This window comes from Pyrgilauda ruficollis, unplaced genomic scaffold, assembly GCF_017590135.1.
Source record: "Pyrgilauda ruficollis isolate IOZ18807 unplaced genomic scaffold, ASM1759013v1 scaffold35, whole genome shotgun sequence".
Lineage (NCBI taxonomy): Eukaryota > Metazoa > Chordata > Aves > Passeriformes > Passeridae > Pyrgilauda > Pyrgilauda ruficollis.
In genome coordinates, this window is record NW_024524934.1 from 5,372,616 (window position 1) to 5,399,833 (window position 27,218).

General features: G+C 40.8%; 1 protein-coding gene across 1 annotated transcript in view; it reads left to right on the forward strand.

Annotated features, from left to right (window-relative positions):
• PHACTR1 (phosphatase and actin regulator 1) overlaps positions 1-27,218 on the forward strand; it is a 294,154-nt gene that overhangs the window by 230,684 nt on the left and 36,252 nt on the right. The window contains exons 7-9 of the mRNA XM_041475409.1: positions 10,606-10,936; positions 18,474-18,682; positions 20,165-20,321. Coding sequence (XP_041331343.1) covers positions 10,606-10,936; positions 18,474-18,682; positions 20,165-20,321 — 697 coding nt within the window. The remainder of the gene's footprint in view (positions 1-10,605; positions 10,937-18,473; positions 18,683-20,164; positions 20,322-27,218) is intronic.

Consider the following 27,218-nt stretch of genomic DNA (forward strand, 5'->3'; position numbering starts at 1 on the left):
TAATGGGAAATTTGCCTGTTGTGTAGATGTGTGTTACTCTTTCTCCTTTACTTTCTTTCTTTCCTTCTTTCCTCCTTTCTGTGTTATACAATGTTTGAGTGAAATCTACGAGTCATTCCTAATCTGCATTGCTGTGCTGCTTTTCTTGTCTGACTTCGGCTGTATCTGCTGCTGCTTTGCTCGTAACGTTGTTGCGTCTATGATGTGGTTGTGTCCTCCAGTGTCTGAAGAGAGCCCCACATCCAATGAATCCGGAGTCCTCCTGTCCCAAGATCCTACAGCTAAGCCAGTCCTGCTACTTCCCCCCAAAAAATCTGCCGCTTTCCCTGGAGACCATGAGGACACCCCCGTGAAACAGTTGTCCCTCCTCAAACAGCCCCCTGCCCTGCCTCCTAAACCTATTGCCAGGATTGCCAGCCACTTAACTGGTAAGTAGGTATTCCTGGACCCTCAGCCCCACCATTTCCCTTACAGGAAAAGCCACCTTTGTAGCAAGGTTCTCAGTGTTCTTCCTCTTTCTGTAATGCAGTTTGCACTTGTTGTGTGTGCTGGTGATGTACGTGCTGTACCTAGGGCTGGGATCACGAAATCTTCAGACTGCACCCTCATCAAGGTTGCTCCAGGGGCACTTCCCCTCCCAGTTGTAATTGCCTAAGACTGCTGTGGCATTTCCTAACCCTCCTCACTCTTATTCGTCAAGACTTACCATCACCACTGAAATTGCAGGATGTGCTTTGATGGGAAAGGAAGTTTCAGAAAAATACTAGGATATCTTTAAATACCCTTAATGAGGAAAGGCGTGAGAGATGAGAGGAAAGGGAGAGTTTTGATTTCTCCTTTTGCCGTTTGTTGCTTGTCCCCTCAACTGCCATGTGGGCAGGTCCGCCTCCACACAACCTGTATCTTTCCATATGTTTGTCTTTGACTTGTCCCTGATCCTTACACAGGTAATTATGTCCCATGACTTCTTGCCATTTTGCCTCAGTACTTAACATCGTCTGCCAAACTGCTCCCCCTTTCCACCCCTGCTCTGACTACTCCACTGGTGAGTCCAGCTCCAATTCCCAGTGACCAGGATTTTGATGTCCCTGTGTGCTTTATGTTGCAGTTTAGCTCTCACTGCATGGAAGGTAGCAGCAGTAAACAACACAGGCTCTGTTTTGTGTTCCATATGTTTTCACAAGTGTCCAGGCTCTTTGGGATTCAAAGTTCTAGGTGAATGTGGAAGGAGGATGGGTGTGTCTCCTCCTCCCAGTCTCTCATGTTGACTGCTGAAGCAAAGGATGGCTATATTTATGCTGACCAAAATAGATTCCCTAAACGCTTGCCTGAACAGTCTTTTGAACAGTCTGCTCATAACTGCAGCTGCTGCACAGCAGACAGCACCTCAAAATCCTGAGTTGAATATGAGGTGTGGTTCATCTTTGTAGTGGGGCAGCTACCAGTCTTCCCCTGGGTTGATCTTGTGTTAATCCTGCACTGATATTTTCAGAACTGATGTGAGAAGTGCTCTGCCCACGTTTATATATTGTAGATTTTTTTTCCAGACAGTTAATGCTGATTTTATTCAGGTTTAATATCGATATCAGGAAAGTGCTCATTAGAAAAGAACATGTTCTCGTTTTCTCTCATCTCTACGTAGTCTCTTCATGTTTCTGTTTGGATGACCACACTTTTTTGTCCTATATAGTTTTGTGCATTTTATGTGAAACCTCTTTACTTTCTTACCTGCCAAAATCTGCACATAATGGTTAATATTTTGGCCTTTGCTACAAACTGAATGGGCAGTCCTGCAGCCTGCAAGGCCAGGTAGCAGTATTCATGGCTTCACCTAAGGACAAAACCAGCTTCCTATGATCTCCCATAAAACTCTGTCCCAATTACAAGAAGTTGTTCAGAAATGAGGCCAACATGGAAGAAATAAAAGTATAGGAATAGCATAGGGAAAAAACTCAGGTCCTTGATTCATAAGCCATTCTTTTGTAAGAGATAACAGAAGAATCAAAGGATGAGGGCTTCTGGAGTAGGTTTATTTCTTCTGCAGCTGCAAATTTTGTGTGAAGTCGAATCAGGCTCAAGTTATCAGCATAAGCGAGTGGCTTGATGGTGATGACTTTCCAATGAAAGTGAAACAGAACTGTGACTCCTCTGGTGTGGCCTCTTGTGGTGGCCTTCAGTGATGTCTCATCTAGTCCTATATAAAGTCTTGTATGTGCGTATAGATAGACTCTTGTACATGCATATACAAAACCTTTAGGGTAAAGGAACAGAGACTCAAATTTAGTCATAGAACCATAATTCAATTGACAGTATTCCTGCTGGAACTGAAACCCTCACTTATACGTTCCTTATAAATAAAAGTATTCAGCTTGTTCTAAAGGGTCCATTTACTTTGGTGGTCCAAAGGATATAAGTGTTGCTCAGTGCCTTGTGTTCTCCAGAGGTAATTATATTAGCCATGTACAATCTTTGGAAATGAGCAATCAATCCTAATGAAGCATCCTCCTCAGTGAGAAGCAGAATTAATGCTATTCTTTTTCTAATTACTCCAGAGACATCCTCCTTGTGAGTGAGAAAACAAGCAAAATCTAAATTCTGGCATTCAAAATGAAAACTTTTCATTTCTTGCTGCATACACATTTTTCTACCGAAAAATGTTTGAGAAGGTTGAAGGACAAATTAAGACATACCAGGCATGACTAGTGGAGAGTGACAAGGTTTAATGGTCTGATAGCTCTGTTCAAGAGACTATGAGAGGAGATGTGATCCTTTGAAGGGTTCAGGTACACATGTAAAAAGGCAGAAGCAACTCAACTTCTGTATATATATATATATATATATATATATATATATGTGCATGTATATGTGTATATAAGTGTATCTATTTAACAGAAACATGTTTTGTACAAACATGTATTAAAAAATCACTACAGACATGGTCAGAGGCAAAAAAAAGAAAGGAAAAATATTCTAAATACAAACCTTGAGGGGAAAAAAGTCAGACCACCTCTTGCTGTGAAAATATTCCAAAGTTCTTCAAAAAGTTATGCAGACTGACTTTCAGGGATTGACAAAGAGCTTATTACAGGTTTCAGAAATGGAAAAGAAACATTCCTTTCCTCTGAAAGCATTTTGAGCCATCTCAAATATCTATCCACCTGCGCCAAAACAAAGATTGACTTTCAATTGATAAGAAATGCACATAAAAGAGTGGACCTAAATAAACACATAAGAGCACATTTAATTTTGTGGAGAATGAAACAAAAAAAAATTCCATTTTAAAGGTGGAAGGAAGAGATAATTGCCTTCAGCAAATATAAATCACACAGCCTTGGCATGCTTCTTCTCAAGGCTGAGGCTCTGTAGGGATGGGACAGTACAGAAACAGGGCTGGAGCCAAGAGCAGACTGCAGGGCAGCCACTGGGAGTGATACCAAGACCGCTGCAGAAGATGCTCCATGCTTTTCCTCACGCCATGTCCTGTGGTCTTGATGGTGCTGTCTCCACAGGGAACATCCCTGTCACAGCACGGGGTGTGGAAATGCACGCATAGCCTTAGAAGACAGGCAACTCCAGGAGAAAAATACAAACCTTAACTGTTTTGTTACTGCTGTTTCACTGCTCCACATGTCCTGTTGGCCGGTCACCTCCTGGTGAGCCTTCTACTGGTTTTCAAACATGATTAGCATTAGACTGATCAGTATTAGACAATGTTCACAAGATAGAATTTCTTTCATTGTTTTATTTCTCTGATATTCACGTGCAGAACCCAGGCATTTAGGACACTTCAACTTCCTTCACCGAAAATTTAGGAAGAGTTGAAATAATCACCTAGGACCAAATTTAATTGGGGTTCTGGTGTTCAAGTCCCCGGCTTAACATAAAATCTTTAATGGTCAAGTGAGAGGAAGACTAGGCATGTCTGATTTGATAGACCCCGGTGTTGGAAAGTTCCCTTTGATCTTGATTCATTATGCTGTTAATTTTCACCAGCGCAGATAATGCTTTCTGAAATTAATTAGATATTTTTCAACTGAAGCACCAGTAACCCATAAAGTTCCTAAAACACCAGAGAACAAAATATGTGCCACTTAGATGGGATCTCAGGAGCACCTGAGTCTGCTTGAGCCAAAATTCAGCCTAATATTAGAATAGGATGTAGCTTTGGTTATATCTGGCCACTATCTATTTCATTTAAGCTTTTTGCATTCTTTTGCTTTTTTCATTCAAGATTTTGAAGAGACACGTAGCACGTTTTTAGTTCTGATATTGTGCTTTCTAGTTATGTCTGTGTAGAGTCAGAACTAATTTATAATTAGAGGTAAACATTTAATAGGTACAAAATATTTAAAGTCCTCAAAAGTTGCTTCTGACAACGCAGACAAGACAAGAATGAGGTTTGAGAACAGGAATGCCTGGGGTCCCGGTGCCTTGCCACAATACAGCTGGTTATTAGTGACAACTTTGTAAAAGTTTTTGTGACTACAATTTGTTCAATAAATACTCTGGAGTATTTTATAATGCAGTAGTCACATATGTATCAGGAGACTCCTCTGTAGATGAACCCAAAACATAATCCAGAAGCTTCCTCCGCAGTGATGTTACCTCCAGCTGCCAGCTCTGGAAGGCTCCATTCAGGAAGAGAGTTACATTCACATGGAGACAATGGACAGTTCTCTCACTGTGTGTCAAGGGAGAAGCAGCAGAGCAAAAGCAGTTCTCCTTCACTGGGTTCTCATGGAAACTGGGTCCTGGTGCAGTTTCTTCCTCTATAATTCCTCTCTGTGCTTCTTCCTGGAGAGGAGTACCTATTGCATACCGACATCAGGAAATCTTCTCGTCTTTGAAACCCTTTTCAAGGCCCTGCACAGGAATTCATGCAGAGCTATATTTTTCAACCTTTAGGGCTAATCATGACTTGCTTTTGTTCTTCAAACTCAATCTGAATCTTGAAGGCATATGTGGTACAGAAGAACAGCAAAGAATTTCTGTCTCAAATTTTCCCCAGAAGACATGACTGCAGATCTTGCCATGGTCAGCAGGAGATGCATGGCAAACCTTTGACAACAGTTTTTGACTTGTGAAAAACTCATTGAAATAAGAAAAGAGACTCCCACCATTTAGGCACAAGTGATTACAGGAGAGAAGACCTGAAAAAGCAAATGCTACTTGTCCAAATGGTGCCAGTAAATATCAGGCACATCACCCCATGGAGCTCCCTCAACAGGCCACACTGGTTTTTGCACTGTTTGTTGGTTTTGGAGAGTTTTTTGCACATTTTTTTACATAATTAATTACTTGGAAGGATTTAAAGAGTACCTCATTAACTTTATGACAAGCTGTATTACTTGTCATTTTATATAGTACAGCAAAGGTCACAGTATAAGGTCATTCAAGTGAAGAAAAACCTGAGCAGACCTTTAATCCAACCTCCTGCTCAAAACAGAGCCAAGTATGGGATCAGACCAGGTTGCTCAGGCCTTTGACCAGCTGGGTCTTGAAAACTTCAGAGGATGCCAGCTGTACAACCTGTCTGGATAAACCTGCTCCACTAACTGCCTCTTCTCATGGCAGGGAAGACACTTTCCTTATAATCCAGTCTTGAACCTCTTTTGTTTCACTTTTTTCCACTGTCTTTCCTCCTCCCACCAGACAGCACTGAAGAGTGTCACCTTTTTGATAACTTGTAGATACTGGGAGGCTGCTCTTAAGTGTTGCCCCCACAAGCTGTCTTTGCTCCAAGCTGAACACACCTCAGTACCTTAGGTGCTCTAGCCCTCAGCCACTGCAGTGACCCTGTGCTCAACTCATTCTGTTTTTTTGATATCTTTCCTGGTGGATACTAAGCTTGCACAGTAGTCTAGATACAGTCTAAGGACTGATGAATAGAAGGGAATCCTTCCATCAGTAGCAGAATCTCCTAGCTGTGTTTCTTCTTGTACCACCCAGGAGTCTGTTGTCCTTCCCTGCTGTCAGGGTACAGTGCTGGCTTACATTTGGCAAGGAGTGCAGAAAGAGCATTTCTGCCACTGGCAGTACAGCAAACACAGCCAGCTCTGCCACAAGCCCAGGATCCTCAGGCATGTCCTCTTTCTCCGTGCAGTAGTTGAGCTGGGGCAGAATTTGAAGATTTTAATAAGCCTTTCTACAACCCCTGCTGCAGCAACCTTTGCTGCCATACATCCAGAAGTTCCTAGCACTTCATCTGCAGCAGTTGTGTCTTCAATGTGTGCTGACCAATTCTCCAACCATGTTCAGTGACTAAGAAGCGTCAGACTTGGTGCACAGCTCCAGTGTACCGCTAACACTACAGAAGAACCATATAGTAGCAAATCTGTGCAACAAATAAACATATATTTATCTCATGAACACCCCAAAAGAAATACAGTAACTATAGATGTTAGCAAAATGATCTGTATGGAAAGGGTAAGGGATGGCCTGCTTGTCAAAGGTCTGATACATAGCAAATATTGTGGCATCCACAACTGTCTTTTAAGTAATTGATTGTCATCAAGAGTGGAGAGATTGATGTCTTTTTCATCAACTCTAACATACAAGTTATTACACAGTGCTGAGTGGTCACAACCCCACTGGGAACCAACATCTTGCAAAATTGCTCATTATTCTCTTGAGCATGAAAAACCTCAGCCAGAAGAGATTAATCAAACTTGCACACCTGGCTTCACACAGTTTGTGTCTTTTCGGTTATGAGTGCTTTGTGCAATGATTTAATACTCTGGTAATGTTTCACTGAGAAGACACATCATAGATTCCTTGTTCTTACTTCCCCTGTCCAGCTTCTTACTCATCTACTGATGCCCACATCTGATGTATATTCTGTGCAGGAGACAATAATTGTTACTACCCCTGGTTAATAAATCATGTACATTGTGAAACTAAAACAGAGGAAAGAACTGTAAAATTCGGTCACCTCACTCTTACATGCAGGGAGAAGTTTTTCTGTCCTTTAGTGTAGATGATGGTAGCACAGTTTCCAACAGCATGCCCAGAGCCCATGGATTTGGGCAAGGCCCCACTTGTTCAGCGTAGTCACTGATGAGACCACATATTATAATTTGCAGTACCAAGGTCTCCATTACTGGTGTCAATGAAGATACAGTTACATTTCTCAGCAAATGGACTGAACTGTCTTCCCATTATAGTCATTCTCCTTTTATAACATTTTATTTAAACAAAGTAGAATTCTCCTGAAGGTGAAGGGCAGACAAGTAGACTTAATGCCTCTGGTCATTTCCAAGAGTCTGTTTTGGTATTAGGACCATATTCAGACAAGCTCCAGAACCTGGGTGTAACACATTCAGCCTGAATGAGGACATTAAAAATAAAAAGCAAGATTTTGGGCAGGTGTTCAGTGGAGCCACCCAGAACTGGTACCATTGAAAACATGTTGATGTGAAGCATTTGTTTAAGTGGGAACTGAAGGTCCATACCTTTCTTGTGCAGAGTCAAACCAGAGTGTGTGCATCTGATTCATGATGGAACAATATGGCTGCTCAGGATAATTAAGCCAGACTCATTCTCCTGTGCAATTCCAGAGCTGCAGTGCCTGTGCCACAGCTCTACTGCATGAATACTTGCATGAGAAAATAAATTTTCACCGTATTTAGAAGAAGGAAGGATTCCTTTTTGCTTTATACCTGAACTATTTGCCTTGTCACGCTCACTTCCAGCATACAATATTGCTCTGATCTTCATGACCACAAAAAGCAGAAAACCCAAATGATACTTCCAGTTATTCTTTTGTCAAATAACAGAGGTGCCTGCAGTTGGAATCTCTTTGAATTCACTATTAAGGATGGCTGCCACAGAGTGATGGGGCATCCAGGCACAGGCACTGTCAAATGAAGACTTTATTTGAGATACTGCAGAAAAGGATATTAAACCAACCTGTATTTATCAAAAGGGAAGTGTAGATCTCAGTGTAGTCTTTGTAATTCAGGACAAGCTCTAAAAGTAAAATTGCCTGAAGCATAAATGTGTGAAAAAACCCACTTTTTTTACTACAAATCCCATAGAAGCTTTATTCTCAGGGCTCTATACAATTTACTCTTTTTGTTATTTACCTTTAATTAAAGTGTGTGTTCTTTTATGCAAGATACACAGAGAAAATGTATGCAAATAACATGTTTGTAAGAAAAACAAGGTGACTTCAAGACCTTTGTGTGCTTGAATAGAAAATCCTGAATGTGGTTTGGTTTGGTTTGTTGGGGTTTTTTGGCCTTGGTAGAGCCATCAGAAGAATTTTTGCCTGCAAGAGCCAACATGTTAAGTGGATTTATATTACATTGAAAGGCAAAAGACTTGGATTCTACTCTCTATAGCTCTTCCACTCTGCAATGTGGAAAGGCCACTTTTTCTCCATGTCCCTACATCATGGTGTAACCCCAGCCAGCAGCCAAGCCCCACTCACTCACTCCCCCACCAGTGGGATCAGGGAGAGAATCAGAAGGGTAACAGTGAGAAAATGAATGAGTTGAGATAAAGACAGTTCAGTAGGGAAAGCAAAAGCCATGCACACAAGCAAAGCAAAACAAGGAATTAGTTCACTGGTTCCCATGGAAAGGCAGGTGTTCAGGCATCTCCAGGAGGGCAGGGCCCCATCACATGTAATGGCTCCTTGGGAAGACAAACACCACCACTCCAAACATCCCCCCCTTCCTCCTTCTTACCTTCACTTTATGTGCTGATTCCAGACCATATGATGCCATATGGTCTGGAACCTCCCTTTGCTCACTTAGGATCACCTGTCCTGGCTTCCCATGCATCCCAGGTTTCCTCCACTGTGTTGCAGTACAAAAGGCAGAAAAGTCATTGGCTCTGTGCAAGCCCTGCTCAGCAATAGCAAAAACATCTCTATATTATCAACTCAAACTTTGTTCAGCACAAATACAAAACAGCCCCATACGAGACACTGTGAACACAATTAACTCTACCCCACCCAAAACCAGTGCACAGTATTTCATCTTTGCACTCCCTTGAACCCCTCTGTGTTGTTAGCCTATAAACACTCTGGAGGGAGGAAAGGCTTACACTGTCAATGTGTTGTTCCTAGCATAGGAAAACCACTAATATCAAGTGGATGCTGTGGAAGATGTGACTAGCACTAAATAACTCAAGAGACATATCTGAACTTAGTTCATGGTCTTTTTTCACCTTACAATCTGTAATCATTTTCAAGACGTGTTACTGCTTCCTAGTCCTGATATCAACCTTGTGTACCCTGGCTATTAGATATGGATAGAAGTCCAGGCAATACCCAGAGCAAGCCACGAAGAAGGAAAGAATGAAGGGAATGAAGGGAAGGATAGTTTAAACCAAAAAGAACCAGTTTGTGTAGTCTGGAAAAGGACTATAGAAATCTGATAGCATTCAGAATAGTGATGACCTTTGGAGAGCAGCATCTAACTCCCAAGCTTCTTCAGGTCAAAAGAAGATTCTGGCCCTGCAATTCCCTTACCATGTTGTAGCAAGAGGAGTGGACAGAAGCAGCAAGAGACCAAAGGTCATGCAAGCCTCACCCACAGAGCTATAGTGCGGAGACAAATATGTGCAGTGTTTCAGACTATAAAGGGCCCGGCCTTCCTCCTAGGGACAAACAGAAATGTTGATCACAATGTATATATGTTCTCTCTCTTTCACTCTTAGCTTGGTTTGTGACCATTTCCCCCATCCAGCTTGGCAACTACTAGCCCTCATGTTACTTCTTTTCCCTTCAGAAAATGTTTCACAATGCAACTCCAAAAATCTCCATTCTGCAGTTGAGTTCTGGAAGTGAGGTTTGCTTGTGGACCTCTCACTGATTTCTCATTGAAGTCAGTGAAGTCTTTTCCTGGCTGATCAACTACGGGTTTCAGTGAATATATTATATAGAGTTAAAAAGGTAAAATTCAGTGCTTGAGTCAGTAGAAAAATGCCTGCCACTTCTGTAAAAGAATTCATTAGTCCTAACAATCTAGTGCCCTTTAACTTTTCTCCTCATGTATCCTCCATTTTTCCAAACCTGTCCTGTTTAGTATTCAAACGTTATTTCTTTTCTCTTTTGCCCTACAATGTAATTTTTTACACAAGATGTTTTGCACATCACAAAGGTGTAAGAAGTGTGACTTGTAGTAATTGTACTGCAGTGGCTGAGATGGATCAGGAATCCCTGAGCTTTTGCTCTGGCAGTGATGGTGGTGAGTCATCCTGTAACTTCAGACACTGAATTGCTCTCATCCTAATTGCTCTCCCCCTATTTGTGTTCCTGTTGAGTGGAAGAAGTTGCATCTACCTCACAGGGCTATTTTGGAGGATTAGGGCTTTAAAGTGTGCCACAAGCCTTGTTAAGTATTACTTAATGTGCTTATTAAGGGGCATGCACAGCCCTGGGATGTTTTTTTGTGGGACTCAGGAGTGCTGCAAAACAACAGTGTTTTTTCTGGAGACCGTGCCGAGCATACAGTAGGAGCTGTCTGTCACAACAGGGAAGGTGTGCACTCTCCTGTGTTGAGTAGCAACCTCAGTACATGCTCACCCAGGCAGATACTCTCATCTCCTTCTTACTGACATGAAAATTAACACCAGTGCTCTCTTTCTTTCTTTCAGATCCTGGCGCTCCTGTGAAACTGCCTTGTATGCCAGTTAAACTGTCACCTCCACTACCTCCAAAGAAAGTCATGATTTGCATGCCTTTAGGGGGGCCAGACCTCTCTCTCTCATCCTATTCCACGCAGAAGAGCTCCCAGCAGCCTTTGACCCAGCAGCATCACACTGTCCTGCCATCCCAGTTAGCAGCTCACCAGCACCAGCTCCAGTACGGCAGCCACAGCCAGCACCTTCCTTCTGGGTCCAGCACGTTGCCCATTCACCCTTCAGGGTGCCGGATGATCGAGGAACTGAACAAAACACTAGCCATGACCATGCACAGGCTAGAAAGGTAATGGATCAACTTTTAACATTCCATACTGGTGTGCACTGTCTCCTGCTAACCTCAGCATCCTCAGCATCAAGCATATCATCGCTTGAGTTACCTTCGTAGGACTTGAATGAGGTGTCTCCTCTGGGGTCTAACAACTTCAGGGCAGAGTCATTTCTGGAGAAACAGAGGCAGAGGAAGAGCCTTTCCAGACTTGTTTGACAAGTTTGTGGCAGAAAGGAAACAAAGACCAAATTTCCTGAACCCCGTTGTCCTGTTCAAGGAAGTAGATAATACAGGAATGGAGATTTTAAAGGACATGCCTGGCTTGCAGTATGTACTGCTGAGGCAAAACTGCAGAGCTCCAGTTGTGTGGAGGATTGCTAAATGCAAGGAGAGGAAGATTCATAAAAGAGTAATTAGAATTCAATGCGCCACTCCAGCAGGGCGTCTGATTAGTATTAGCAATTAGCTCGAAACAATCTATGTGGACTTCCTACACTTAGAAGGGTTTTAATACAGTATTTAGATTACTTAAATTAATTTAAATTAAATTATGTGTTTGATCTTAAAATAAGTATTTAACTCATTCCACAGCAGCTACCTTCTTAGCTATTTGCATCTGGCAAGAGGTAGAACATTTGATCAGAAATGCCTTACCCACCTTGCGGCTGTTTTTTGTTATTGTCACTTATGAGTATCACTGAGTGTTTCTCCAAGTAGTCTGAGTAAGTGAAGCATGTTGTATAAATGCAAGCTGCCCTCACAGACTGCAACATCAGCAAGCTTTGGAAAATTTATTTCACGTTGTAGAGGAAAGCTGAAAAAGTCCCAGAACAGGGAAGATGGATGAAAAATTACATGTTTTATTTAGTACCAAGGACAGCTTTGTAGCCAGCTTGTTCTAGGAGCATCAGATCATCCTGTTATACAGGAAGGCAAAATATTTGGTCTAACAGACAAAATGCTTAATGATTTACCCCATTACTTCTGTCTGATAACACCACCTTCATTATATTCCATACCTGGAAACAACTGGATTATTGATGGCAGTTTCTCCTTACTGCCTGAAAAAGAGTCAGGAGACCAGAGGTTGTCTCACACTGCCAGCTTATTTTAGTACCAGAACAGAGACACATCTGTGATTACATCATGGGGCTAATGTTTCTACAGCATGGGGGAATTCTCAGCTGGGGATAAACTACTAGGGCTATGAAGGAGATTCTTATTCCTGTCTGTGAAAGAGCTGTAGAGGTAGGATAGAAAGAGCATCCACATTGTCCCCTACTGCCCTACCCAGTGACTACCCATTTACCTCTCACATTGCCAGCATGGCTGGTCTGGTGTCTCTACACCATCCCAAAATTCAGTGCACCAGGCACAGTGCATAGCTGTTGTCTGCCGAAGGCTCCTTTGGGGCTGCACTGCCCATGCCATCCCCAGCTTAGGCTGGATGTCCTAATGTCTGGCTCACACTGTGTGCAGAAGGCCCTTTGTTTTCCTGAGCCCAGTGACATCTCTCAGAGTATGACTTCATTGTGGCATCTGTTGCCCCACAGCAATGAATGCTCCAGTTTCTAGTCATCCATCATGTTTATGTCTACAAATATGTTTAAGTGATTTAAAGAAGGTGATGCTGTTTAGGTTTAACTGTTAATTTGAAGCTGAAGCTCTGCTGCTTGTTAAAACCTGAATAAGCAAGCATCCATGTCCCATTGTGAAGCAATTGTTTCCCTTTGCAATTAATAAGAAGAAAATAAGAAAAGGTTGTGGTATACTGATATTTCACATTTAAAATTAATACAAATCCTAGTTCATGTTAATGCAGACAGATTTTTCATAGCCTTTTATATGTTGATTAACTGTTAGTTAAATCATGGATTAATATATTGAGTACTTTCTTTGTGCTCCTTGTCAAAGCAAATCAATAACTTCTGCATTCACAAGGGAGAAAATAGGTCATCATCATTTCCTCTGCAACAGCAATTGTTGTTTTTGTAGTATATAGAGGTAAAAGTATGTCAAACCATTTACAGTTCTGTGGAGCAGATCTTGCTCTTAAATTCTTCATTTGCTTTTTTCAAGCCACATTGTGATCTAGATAAATTTGCCAAGTTTGCTTGAAGATTTGTGCAGATTTTTAAAATATATTTATTTAACTTGGGAGGCAATTATTTGCACCAAATGCCACTGTATTCTACTATTTTCGACAGTACTTACTTTCCCTTCTTGTAAAAATCTGCATTAAACCCCAGAGAAATAATACTGAAGCATTTGTCATTGCACACTTCAGCCCAAAACTCTTGAGGGCCTGTTAAAACTGCAAAGATCCTAGATCTCCTTCCTCTGTTCAGAGCTTGGTAGTGTGCTCACATCTGTAGCATGCACAGGACATGGACTGACATTCTGCACTTTGCTGCTCCTTGCAACTTAGCAAAGTACTGGGCCAATACTGTTGGGTCAATAAACCTGAGGAGATGAGAGAGCCTGATAAGTCTCTGAGGCAGCCTCTGGTGAATACTAAGGGGTTTTTCCTTCTGATCTCAGACATTATCTCAAAAGTATCTTACGACTTTACAGAATAATTGCCATGGTGCTGCAGTAATAATGCTGACATATCTGGTAATTTGGGGGATTTTTTAGAATAGTGTTTTGATTTTAATAAGAGATTATCATATAGACAAGCACATATAGACATAGCATCATATAGACAAGATCAAGTTTCAGCTCTAATTTTTTTCATTTCCTTCTGGAATTTTTCCTTTTCTTCCTTGTATCTAGTTTCTTTGGTCCTGGTGCAGTGGAAGCTCCTCAAGGTCATTTTTAGGCTCTAACAATATTTGGTGAATAAGTTTGTATCAAATTCACATTTTGTCCAGTAAACTTTTCTTAAACCTTACAACTCTCCTGTTCACCAGGTGTCTGAGTGTGCACATGAACAAAAAATGAAGGGCTAAAATCTTCCCATCCTCTGGCAATCTGGACTTTTTGCTTACACAGATAAGATCTCTGGAATTCAGATAGTCTAACAACATCTGAAGAATGATAGTTGAAATCAGTGCTTTGCCAGTGAGCCACAGGCTTGCCAGAGAAAAATGAGCTTTCCCTCTGTACAGACCTGGAAGCCAGATTTTTCTGTCTTTGACCTTGAGAAAGTTACTGAGTCTCTCTATCTCTATTTTCCCCTCTGCAGGAGTGATTACATGTAGCTGCCTTACCTAGATCTAGTGCATATTAATAAGTTCATGTCTTAAGGTACATTAAAAGGCATGCAATAGCTATTCAAGTCCCAGTTGTTCTTATGACTTAAAATGGGAGCTAATTCCTGGATTTTTTTAAATTAAATTTTATTACAGACATTATAGAACATTTAAGTTCATTTGTGCACTTAACGCTTTTGATTGCAAACATTTTCTGGTACTCATAATGTCTATTCATAACCTATTCTCAGGAGGGCAATCTGCCTCTTGTCATAGTATGACTATTATGACATGTCATTTCTGCTGCCAGTTTGCCTCTATTTTCCCTGATAAATTACCAGTTTTATGGTAGATAAAGTTGAAACAGAGAAATGTGTAATTTCCATGTAAGCTTTTTTCTGCCATCTCTGTTGCTAATTTGTGTCTCACTGCAAATGACTTTCCCCTTCACAAAGGGTGTTTGTCAAGCATAAGTAAAACTCTAGATTTGGACATCATTTTTTACCATTGCATTTTGAGAGTTGATGAAAATCTGGTAAGCTCTGCCACCAAAATATGCAGATTTCATCCTCCTAACCAAAATGAATTTGAGAAGAAAGACCATGCCCCAAAGCCGTGCATCACAAAGAGTGGCTAAGGAAGTTTTAGAGACTCTCTTGTGACACCAAAATGTGTCTTTAATTTTGACTTAGTGAGGCAGTTTTTTTATCTGAAACAGCCAGATTTTCTGCATTGCCTGTAGAATTCTCAGCCTGTCTGGAAAGGTGACAATTAATTTCATTTACTCTGTGGGCTCATGTACAGGAGCAGGCACAGATGAATCCACACCTCAGTTTGTTCAATGTATGTACTAAAGAGCTGTTAAGTGGCAATATCTCACTCCAGGCTAGAATTGCCTCTGTGGCAGAACAGTGAAAAATCACTGTGTCCAAAAAGACTGTGTGTGACACCAGTTCCTCTGGGACACCCAGCTCAGCTTCAGACTGTAGATTTATGAAATGAAATGCATTAGGCATTACCACCAGTGTCTTGTAAATCTTATGAAACATATTTGAATCAGAAAACATTAATCTTCCATAAAACTTGTCAAGAGAATTGCATCTTGTCTAAACTTTAGCATTGCCTAAGGATAGAAATACTTAATATTTATAGCTCTGCCTTCTCTCTGTTTCTCACACACATTCCTGTAGTAGAAATGTATATACAGTGGTTTGAAGTTCTTTCAGACCTTTTGTTTTAACTGGTAAGTACATAAAAGTACTGTGGATCTGAAAACATTCTGATAAAAATGTAATCCTCTATTCCAAAATCAAAGGGCCTGGCATGACAGACAAGAAGTGTGCAGGTTTTTCCCACTAGATTTTACAGGTAGTATTTCACTTATTTTCTTTTTTTTTATTTTGTCTGTACCATGAGTCACTCATATGCTTAAACTGTGATTTTTCATTGAAGTATTTTCTCACTAGAACCATTATAAGCTATAGTGGTGTAACTTTTTTTCTGTTTTCATCATATACAGATGATGCAGCAGAAACTGCAAGTTCTCGTACTAGGGAGCCATGAATTGTTCACATCCATGCGTTAAGATCTTCTTAAAACAAGTACTTGCTTAACTGTAGCTTTTCCCTCTAATTTTGTTGCAAAACACAAAACTGGATTAAAATGGGCTTTTTGAAACAATAATGTGCTTTTTAGTGAATAAAGCTAAATATTTTTGTGGTGTAGTCACCTGACTATGTGGGAGTTTGCTAATGACCCGGAGTCATTTTTACACAATGGACATATCCAGTGACCTTGATTTGTCTTTTTTAAGTATACTGCAGTACTGCATGTATTTCATAAGCACTTTGCTTAGACAGCTGACTTAGTCAAATTGCTGTGGAAAGGGCTGATTTTAATCAAGAACAACACAAAACACTAGGAAAAATGAGGGGCTTAAAATAGAAAGTAGTATTATCAAGAAAGGGGATGACTCAGAAAACTTACAATGAGATGAAAAGCTGCCTATTTCTAGATCACTAGTTCAAATAAAAACCGTCTGTGGTAACTTGTAAATCTTGTTGCCATCCTATATCTTCTCGATATCCTAAACTGATGGATCAGTTTGATATTTGCTACCCATAAGGGGACACACCCATAAGGATGCATCCATAAGCTATATCCATCCTTCACAGAACAGGGAAGCACCAAATAGTCCTGGATGCTGAACTACTTCTTGCTCCTTTCATTTGTGCTTACTCTCTGTGTATGTATTGTTTTAAAATTAAATGAATGATCCAGTGGTTGCATGGTGCAATTGGAAGGTTCTGGGTATTTTTTTAGCAATGTTAACAGAATTTCACAATATTACGGTTTCTCTCAGAAATTTGATTGCAGTCTTTTCCTTTCCTCTTTAAAAGACTTACTCAAAAATTAGCTTACAGAGAAAACAGATTTAATGAGGTTCATAATATAAAAGTTCTGAAAGCATTTCAGTAAATGAAAAGTTAGTTCAAACTTCTTAAAGACTGTAGTGTGTTGATGTGTCATTATGAGAATTCAGCTGACAAATTCTAAAACTGCATTTGGGATAAAGTTTTTTTGTGTCAAAATCATTGAAGTCTGTTATAAAAATTTGCAAGCCAGTTCTTCATGAATCTCTCTTACTTTGTGATACAAAGCATGGGCTATCACTAAGAAAATTGAGTTTCTATCTTCAAGGCATCTAGTAAAGCTCTGCATCTCATTATTGGTTAGTCTGCAATAATACATGTTGGAATTAAAAAATTATTTCTTTGAAGCTGAAGATGATGATAACAGCATGGTATGGTTTGTTCACAGGATCTGAAGCCTTTTCTTCTCTTTAATCCCTAAACATATTTGGAGTAGCATTATATCCCTAGAACTACATTTTTAAAATGGAATGTTATCTGGCAGCAATTTAAGAGCCCATTCTTCTAACTTTTGGGTTAGAAGAAAGCAAAATGTTTCAAGTTGAAAATAGTAGATTCGGTAGATTTCTGTAGAAAATCTTTTAAAGAGAAGAATGCATTTTGTTCAAGATGCAGAACACCTCTGGTATTCAGGCTGAAATATTCAAAGGAACTGATGGCACTCAATACTTGTCAGATACAAGTTTGTGTGCCTCAAGGTCAACTTGGCCAGTGCATCTGTTTTCACACCTATGTTCTTCTGAAAAGTAAAATGGGAGTTTGACATAGAGAGGGTGTCCCACAGGCAAATGTTGCCCACTTTTCATAGAGCTGTTGCATCAGCCAGGACTTCAGAGAGAGGGCAGTTTCTGCTGTCTCACAAATAATCTTGTGCTGCCACCATTTTTGCTTGCCAGTCTCTCATTCTGATTTCATACTGGAAAAGCAACATGAGCTAGATAAAAACTGGTTGGGAAACATGCTTCTGTTCCTGACTTTTCCTTTTTCTTTTTGTTTGACTTTGATGACTTTGATCTTCACCTCCTCATGTTCCCATTTCCCTACTTGATATGTTATTTGGTAAAGGGCTTTGAATTCAACACATAAACAAAGCTAAATAGTGGCAGTCCTCACCACAGATCTTAATCTTATAAGATGCTGAAAATAATCACTCATACCCGTGACAAAAGAAATATGATGTTAGCGCCGATTCTGATTGATCCTCAGTGCCTGGCTGGATAAAGAGCTGGGGCAGGACAAGGGATATCATCATGTCCACCCCATAATATATAACTGTGCCATTAACAAAAAAGCCCCCCAGGTTTTAGGTTCTTCCCTGGTTACTCTCACCTGCTCATTTGCAAAGTCTCATTTATCCAAGCCCAGTTTCACATGCTCGCTCCCCTGCACGTCAAAGAGTTGTGCGCTTGCCATCCCCTCAAGTCACTCATCACTAGTGCAAACCACTAGTTTTCCCTCTGTCTTTCTTCAATTATCTCCTACAGTCCATCCTTCCTTCCTCCCAGTCTTACTCCACCTGTTGCACTGAGGTGTGGTATTTTCTCCTTGCTGCCTGCAAACCAGCGGAAAGGTCACACAGACACCAGGCTAAAGGTGTGCTTACCACTGAGTAGCTGGTGCTTACTACTCTGAGTAGCAGCTGGTCACTAAGTATTTGCCACAAATCTTTAGTGCTTTGTCCTGGTTGACAGTATTTCTGCTTGCATGCTGTCCTAACTGTCCCTTTTAAGTGTTGTACCCTAAATCTAATAAGTACTCAGTTTAAACCCGTTAGATACCTTGCTGGTCTTGAAAATCTTTCTGTCCTCATTTCTTCTCAAAAAGAGATGAAAGACCACTACTTTCCTATATACAGTGAGAGAAGCAACTCTGCCCTTCATTGAGCTGTTTCCTTTAGTTTATTTATTTGCTTTTCTTTCCCAACAGCTCTGGTTTACACACAAGTGACAGTGTTACAAAAACAGGACCTGGGGGCCTTCCAGACATGAGACAAGTGCCAACTGTTGTGATCGAATGCGATGACAATAAAGAAAATGTGCCTCATGAAAATGACTATGAAGATTCTTCCTGCCTTTATCCAAGGCAGGAAGAGGAAGAAGAGGAAGATGAAGAGGAGGATAACTCATTATTTACAAGTAAGACTCATTCCGTTTTTCCTTTCTCACTTATTTAATTTTTACTCTGAACTCACAATAAATACACAGTGGAAACACAAGGCCTGTGTATTTTCTTTCTTTGCTGTGGCTTTTTCATCTCTCAGGGCTTGACTACATGGGGATGCTAATCCAAAATAACAAACAATATAAATTTATACTGATTTCACTAATATTTATGAATCTCTGTCTCAGTCGTGCTCAGACTAAATTCAAATGACAGGTTTGGGCTTATATTGGCTCAGTTACAAACTGGCTTTTGGATTTGCTTTCCCAAATGCTCTTTGTGAAGAGAAGCCCTGCCTTTGGCTTAAGTAAGGATCATCCCAGTAGTTGCTTCAGGAGGATGAAATAACTGCCACACATAGAGAATCAGAGCTTTTATATATAGTCAGTTTTAAATCATTTTGGAATCATAAATGTGCACATGCTTTGAAAGGGTCACAATCAGAGGATTGAGCTGTGATAAGAAGAGGTTAATCAATAGCCATATCACAATTAGACTGAGAAAGGACCTGTGGCCTTCCTGACCTCTGTAAGGAAACCCAATTCCTGCTTCAGTGCGGCATCGTAGGACTGTGCCATGAAGAAAAGATACAGTGCTTTGTGTATGACAACTGCTTGTCATCCTAGACATTAGAAGTTCCAGGCCCTTGCCTTTCTTTTCTTCTGAAAACTGGAAGCAGTACAATCAAACAACATCCCTTTTAAAACGCACAGAAAGAAGATTCTAAAACAGGCATATTTCATCTCCTCAGCACCCCACCTTGCCCTGCAAGTGAAATTAAGCAGTGTTTGCTCTTATGCTAAAAACAGAACAGAACTGCACTCTCTCACACTCTTGACAAACTCTCATGTGTTCGTGTCTGTCTTCCTTGTTCAAACTGCTTTGGACACAAGCCTAAGAAAGCAAATTTGAGCCATAAGAGGCCACTGGTTTTTAGTGTCTTTGCCGCTGCCACTGCCCAGGAAGCAGTCAATGTGCAAAAAGATATGTGCTGCTTCTGATTGACTCCTGATTCCTTCTAGTGCTGGCTTGGATGTCTTGATATTACATTGCAAGAGACATTCAGGTACCCCTTTCTTTTCACATGCTGTAGCTCTGCTGCCTGCCCAGATTCTGAGGTTGAATTTTTCATCCTATTATGTGGAAATACTATGGTAGAAAAAGCTACAGATGCTACTAGCAATTCTGAAACAAGCCCTTCTTCTCCATTCCCCTCTATGGAGCAATATATTAATTTCTATTTCCTCTATATCTACCAATTTCAGCTTTTCCTTATTATGATAGGAATTCAGATTAACTCAATGAGCACATACAGTTAATGACACCCCTTTTCCCATGGTCCATACCAGTGTAAAGGAGAACCTCATATCCTCCCTTGGCTAGTACTTCTTTGCCAGGTGCATGCTGTAATGAAATGATGACACCTCTTTTGGCAGAACCTCTCCTCTCTCCTACAGGCCCCCTGGCAAGGAAACTCTGCAGGAAGGACTCTTTAGCAATCAAACTGAGCAACAGGCCTTCCAAGCGAGAGCTGGAGGAAAAGAACATCCTCCCCATGCAGACTGATGAAGAGAGGCTTGAACTTAGGCAGCAGATTGGGACAAAGCTAACAAGGTAAGAGAAAAACATTTTTTAACTCTTGCTTTTGGAATTATATGGTGGGATGTAGTTTTTTTCCTTAGTCTTTAAATATTTGAGATGTGTTTGGTTACAATGTTCAAGAGCAAAAGCCATGGAGAGGCAAAATGGCTCTATACATTATTTCTGGTCCAATAAAGCTTCCCATATAACTCCCCGTTTCATTTTCCTGGCATGGGCTATGGGAACTTTGGTTAATTATCAGATGAGCTACATGAATTTGGTTCTTGTTGGCACATAATTTGAAAATGTTCAGCTTTGAAAACGTTTCAGACTGTAGCTGTAGGTGCCTTTTTATGAGCTATTTGTTCGGCCAAAGGTCAGAGGTATAACTTTCTCTTCTGATTGCATCTCCTGTGAGTAACTGAGATTTTTGCTGGTGCAAAATAGGTTAAGTCCTTCAGTACTTGCCTTCATTGGGTCAGGTTGGACACATTTACCCTGTCTAGACACCTTCTTCTTCATAACAGTGTTACTCACCAGCTGTTCTGGTTTTCTGTATTGAATGGGCTGTAAAGGGCCATTAAATGTGGAGGATTTCTGACAAGAATGAGTAAACTGAGGTCAGACAGAACTGTTTAAGAACCTTCTATGTGCATGCCATGATTTCTGTAATCAAAATTGAATCCTCTTATGTTATCAACTTGGTGGTACTCAGAGCTGGTAAATGCTGTTAGTTGCCCTCCAGTGAGAAAACCACAAGGAGATAACCAGCCAGTTGTTGGGAATTTTCTTGCACATTTTAATTGTTTTTTTATGAAAATGAAAATTTCAGGGAAAATTTTCAGGGGAAACACTGCTACCATGTTTTGGAGACAGGAAAAATAGGAGCTCCTGGTAAATACCACTTTCAGCATTTTATTTAATTTTCTTTCATGGCCTTGTTTATCACCTCCTTGGAATAAACTAACCTCACCTTTCCAAACTGTCTTTGAAAATTTTTGTACTGAGTCATGCTCAGCCTCCTCCAAAACCTGTCCAATTTTTCTGTATTCTTGTTGAGAGGCTTCAGCAAACATGCCCAAGATATGTAAGATGGTGCTGCTCTGTTGCTGGTACTGTGATTTTTTTCAGTTCAGTCTTTATTCAGCTTTATTCCAACCTTGTTAGACTGTAGCTGCACTGGAGCTCTGGGTCCCAAAGATCAGCACAGGACAGCAAGGTCCCAGTGATTATATGATTCAATTTGAACCCTTTTGAAGCATCTGAAGAATTTTTGTCTCTCACTGTTTGACCTTGCAATGACATTGAACACCATTTCCACTGTGTTGTCCATTTGCCAGAATTACTTAGGTCCTTCTGAAGTTTTCCAGCTATGCCTGATGAAGGAAAATAGTGTCATTTACAAACACTGGTTCTTCACAGCTCACTGTGCACCAGATCTTTTTCATTATAAGTATTTTATGTTTCACCTTTGCAAAACCTGCTTTTTTCCTTGCTAAACAGTATTTTTTTCAGCAAATGCCTTTTTAACAAAGGAAACTATTTTTGGCCATATGCAAAGCCCTTCCTGTGTAAGCCACATATTCTCATAATGTTGTCTTTTGTTTCCCCAATTGTATCTCTGCTCTGAGATATCTCTAAATCTGAGTTTAATAGCTTGAGCTATAATGCCTGATCTTGTCTTCTAGTATAGCTAGGACTTAGGGGCAATCACAAATCGTTCAAATAACTAAAACTGTGTATATATGAGTTCAAAAAATAGCTGAGCTGAATGAAACTGCTGTTTCATTCTGCTTTATATCAGTGTAACATCACTGAAAATGGTAGAATTTCACTAGCCTTAACTAGAGTGACATAGTTGCCAGTCTGACCTTTTAATTACTACTATTTACAACTTAGTATCTCATCCTTTTGAGTAGTTGAAAAAAATAAAGAAATATGAGGAGGGAACTATTTTGCTCATATCTAATATGTAAGAAACTACAGGCATTTCAGCAGCAAAAATGAAAGGTGGTTGTCTTACCAGTGCTCTATATCTAAATGTGATAGATCCATGTGCACAAACTGATGAATATTAGACTAAAATAGACGGAATATTTCAATTTGGACAGTATTTCCTTACTAACCAGACTTTATTACTGAATTCATCCTTTCTGTTGCTTGGTAATTGTCACACAGTGATGCAAATGCCAAGCAAAATTAAAGTAGTGAAGCATTTATAGTCCTTAGAGAAGATGCTAGATGCAGACTATAATTGCAGCTGGCAGTTTTGGATTTCAGAGGGATTTGTACTGCTCCACCAATGGTCCCCTAGGGTTTAAAATATCCAGCCAATCAAATCACATATGCTACTTACAGAAGTAAAAAATGCAGAATAAAAACTTCAGCATATAGTTATTGTCTGTAATGGATCAATTAATTTTCACCAAGAGGCTGATTAGGGTACTTCAGTATTTATGCATAATCCTCACAGTATTTAGTTTGGAAGAGCTCATTGGCTGCCACATTTGGCAGATCAGAATTTAGTACTATAAAGAGAATGTCTTTTTCCAAGATGCCTCTACCCAGGCATATTGAGATTGGCCATTGACATATTGTGTGGGACCAAAATCATCCCAGGTGCAGTTCCTCCAGCCTTATTAGAGTTGCACCAGGAATCAGTTTGGCTCTGGAAGGTCTGTTCACATCGTGTTTAAATGTAACTTGGAACTTCTGAACCTTCTGTTATTCCCAGAAAATTGTTATGACTTCAGTGCTACATCAGCCAACTGGAAGAGAGACTCCAGAGCAGAATTCACTGTTTTCCCATGCTGGGAGAATAGTGCCTTGAGTTACACCAGGCCAGCTGTAAGGGTGAGGCTGCAGGGACTGTATCTTATAGCAGGACCTGGCCCACTACACACCTTGTTGTTCTCTGAGCCATGAGACAAATTCTTTGTGCCTGTCATAAAACACTTTGCATGAATGTTGTGCTTCCCTGGTCTGTACCCTGTATCATGGCTCAGCACATGCAGACCCCAGCAAAAATGGGGCTTCTTACCCAAGGTGGCAAAATATGTCATAGCAAAGGCAGGAGATTCCACATGAACAGGCCAGTGCACCATAAACCATTTCTGAGGAGTCCTTACATAGCAATTATGGCAATTGATTACAGCAATTAATTAGAAGACCTCTTCCTTTAACCAGACCAGAATGGATTGCTCTAAAATGTGACATCTCTTATGAAATAAGGAGCAAAAATAGTGAATTAAGATGCAGAACTCTCAGCTCAAAACCACATGTGGCATGGGGTTAGGAAATGGATGCTGGAGACCATGTTCTTGGCTGCTAAAAACCCTTACAACTCCATTATCTTCTACTCTGAAATGCAAACCTTCTGTGCCAAGTAAATCTTTAAGTGAGTATGGTGTTCCTTTTTTTTTTTTTTTCTTTTTCTTTTTCCTGTTCAGCTCCTCCCAAACTTCTCCATTTTATCCCTCTGGTGCCTGTGCAACTTCACAGCTGCTCAAGAAGTGTGCATGTGTGACTGTAAGACAGAAAGGAGAACTCGGGAAGAAAAACAGCACTCTGGAAGTTAACAGGGAAAGGGAAGGAAAAGACAGATGTCTCTGTTCTCACTGGCTGTGTTGGACCTGCTGGGAAGCACAGTCTCCCTGTTATTCCAGTTACAGAAGCAGCCAGGAAGACTTGGATTTAGCTTTCAGTGGCTGTCAGGGTGAGAGGAATGGGATATATCCAGGCTGTGACAGTGAACTTGGAGGTTTTCCTGGGGCAGTGATAAAGGCCTGTCAGGGAGCCCTGGTGAAAAGGAGGGCCAGCACTGCTGGGTGATGGACAGCAGAACTGCACATCTCCCAGGACTGCAGGAATGTTCCCTGGTACTGAGACAGGTGCTTCAGTGCCAGTGCTTGCACTTCTCTTTCATCACAGAATCATAATGGTGATCGTAAGAGACCCCACAGACTTTCTCAATCAACACATTTAGTAAACAGAAGAGCCCTTTACAGAAACAGCAGAGTTTGCACTCTCTTGGAATGGGAAGACCTGGTTTCTTTGTATGTCTTTCACAAAGTCCCCCATGCTCTGAGACAGTGTGTGTCTTTAGAGCAACTGATCTGCCACACATTCTACAAGGGAGGCTTTCTAAGGCATTCAAGTATTTTTGAGCCTCATAACCCACCAGCTCTGGTGAACGTGCTCATTAGCAATTAGATACAAGAGTATTAAAGCTGATATTTTAGTCCACTGTTTTTCAAGAACATGATGTATTTATTTGTTTTCCCTGATTGTTTCCATCCTGGCTTCTCCCACCTGCTGGAACTGGATGATGTAATAGCACAAAATGTCTGGTAATCCAGTGTGCTATCATCATGTTGCTAATAATCAATGTCAAGGGAACTTCTTGATATTCACAGTATTATTACTGGTCAGCATAATGTCTGTCTGATCAGCACACTCCTAACCACTGTCTGGAGGCAGAGGAGACACATAAAGGCTGTCCACTGCCAGTAGTGCTTGTCAGGGACTGCTGCCCTTCACTGGAAGGTGCCACAGGCACACCAGTAAGATTTTGCAATCCAATAAGAGTTTGTGCTGTGCTGCTGCCAAAAGCTGCTGGTTGTAGTGGTATTTATCATATATTTATCATGCCCAGTGTGAAAGCAGAGAGATGAGGTGGGGGAGCAGCCTTCTGCACATTAGTTAACTAGTAAAATGAGAAACAAATGAGGAAGAAAGTAACAAACTACCTATTGCCTCTTTCCTGACTTTGGGAGATGCTCTTCCGATTGCTCGACTGAATCCTCTGTATGTCACTATATATATATATAGATATATGTTCTGCTGGCTTTAAAGCTTCTCTGCCAGATATACAGTAGTGCTCTGCATTGTTTTTTGTACAGCCCTAGATTTATTCACTACAATACCTTATGGAGTGTACTGTCCTTACACCAGCAAGTGGAAAATGGTGTTCTGAAGCAATATAAATTGTATATTGCAAGGATCATGAGGCAGTAGATCACAGAGACACTGTCTGTGTGCATATGGCTGTAAATAAGTACACTTGAGATTTGGACATGCACACCTGCTAGATGTGTTTTTATAGTCCCACTGATGTTTTGGAAATACTGCTGGGATGTCTGTGACTGAGAAACGCAGCATGAGAAGCCATAAATTTTTATGGAATAGCAGGTTTGACAGATGGTGGTCACCTACCACCTTGTTGAGAAAGGTAACCTACCCATTCCCTGGTCAATACCACGTATTCCTCAGCTGTTCTGAAAAATGCTGCTTAGAAGCAGAAATCCTGTGATTGAATGAAGTTGGTGAATTCCCACAAGTATAAAAAATTGTCATTGATTTTTAAAATGTCATGAGGCTGCTGTGAGGTTTTTGGACTCCTTTGTATCAGATACTAGAAAGAAGAGTAGAAAAATTGGACAGTTTGGGAAGAGGATTGTCAGCATCACCATGAAGGTGACAAATACTACCAGTACTGAGGAAGGGTCAGTCTGCAAGGCTTGCACAGTCATTGAAATGCACAGCAGCTCCTTCAGAGGTCTGAGGGGACTGAATAGTTCGAAGCAATCATTTTTATTTACTAAAATTCAGGCTGTGAAGAGATGCAGCTTTTTGAAATGGTGAATTCTTTAAGCAGTGTTGCAGTCCCACTAGGGAAGGGTTTATTCAGCCAGAGGATGGCAGCATGATGGATCCCATTGAGCATGGCTGAATCTCCTCGTGGCTGCTCCCCATCCACTGCTGTGGAGGGCATTTTGCGCCCTCCCTATCTCCGAGTCATTTAGGGATAAAAAGAATGGGCAGACAGCAGGATTAGGCTTTATTCAAAGACCTCATTTTGTTGGGTAACGTGAAATAATTTCTTCCTAATTATGTTTGACGTCTGCAATTCTCACACTTATTGTTAGCTTCCACTAATGAGAGAAAAGCAAGTGCCTAAAGCAAGAGCTCATCCCTGACGGCAGCACGCAGGCGGGGGTGTGCGTGGAGCCTGCCTCTTCACATGCAGGATGTTGGGGATAAATCACATGGAAAATGGGATTGTGGTAAACAAGCTCATCTAAATCCTGGATTAGGGACGATGCGACAGCACTAGATGCATGAATGGGGGTGATGGAGAAAAACTGCAAAGGGCTGAGCCTCAGCTTTAGCTGCAATGGTGCCTAGGGAGAACAGCATTTTTTCCCTTTTAGTTTAGCTATATATTTGCACAAACCCCAAGGGAGCTATTGAAATTGCCCTTAGCATCAGGAGGAAGGCAGGAAAAGCAGGTGATTGTTTATGGATGACAAGCTGCAACTGAGCTACCGTTACACATCTGGGCTCAACTGCTGGGAATAAATACTCTGAGCAGAACTGGTCTGGGTTCTGTACATGGTTGCAGATGGGAGATGGGCATTCAAGGCCCTTGTCAGCCCTCTTTTCTGTGAACAATGTCCTGGTGAGCTCTGCTTTGCTGAAAGAAATGGTGGTTTTGTAGTTACAAACTGTATACTCCAAGAAGGCTGCATCTTCCACCAGTTTTCCAGCCTCAGGCAAGCTACTGAAAGAGATCCACACACATTTATTTGTTTGTTTGCTTGTTTATTTATTCATTTAAGGTGTATTGGGGTCGCAAAAAGTACATCCATGCCTGTGAGCTTTGGAACATTCCATTAGTTGACAAACTCTCATTGACAGCAGCATTTGTGTGCTTTCAAAAACCCACCCCAATACTAAGATCTCTTTAGACATCTAACTCTATCTTTCAGTAGGACAGGGATCCTCATTTCAGAGCACGGTTTGCACTTGCCTCTTTGTATGAGGAGTTTGCATGGCTAACATCATCATTCATCACAGAAAAAGGCATGTCTAGAATCATGATGCTATTACTGTTGTTTCGATAGTGATGGTTGTTCTGCATTTCATAGC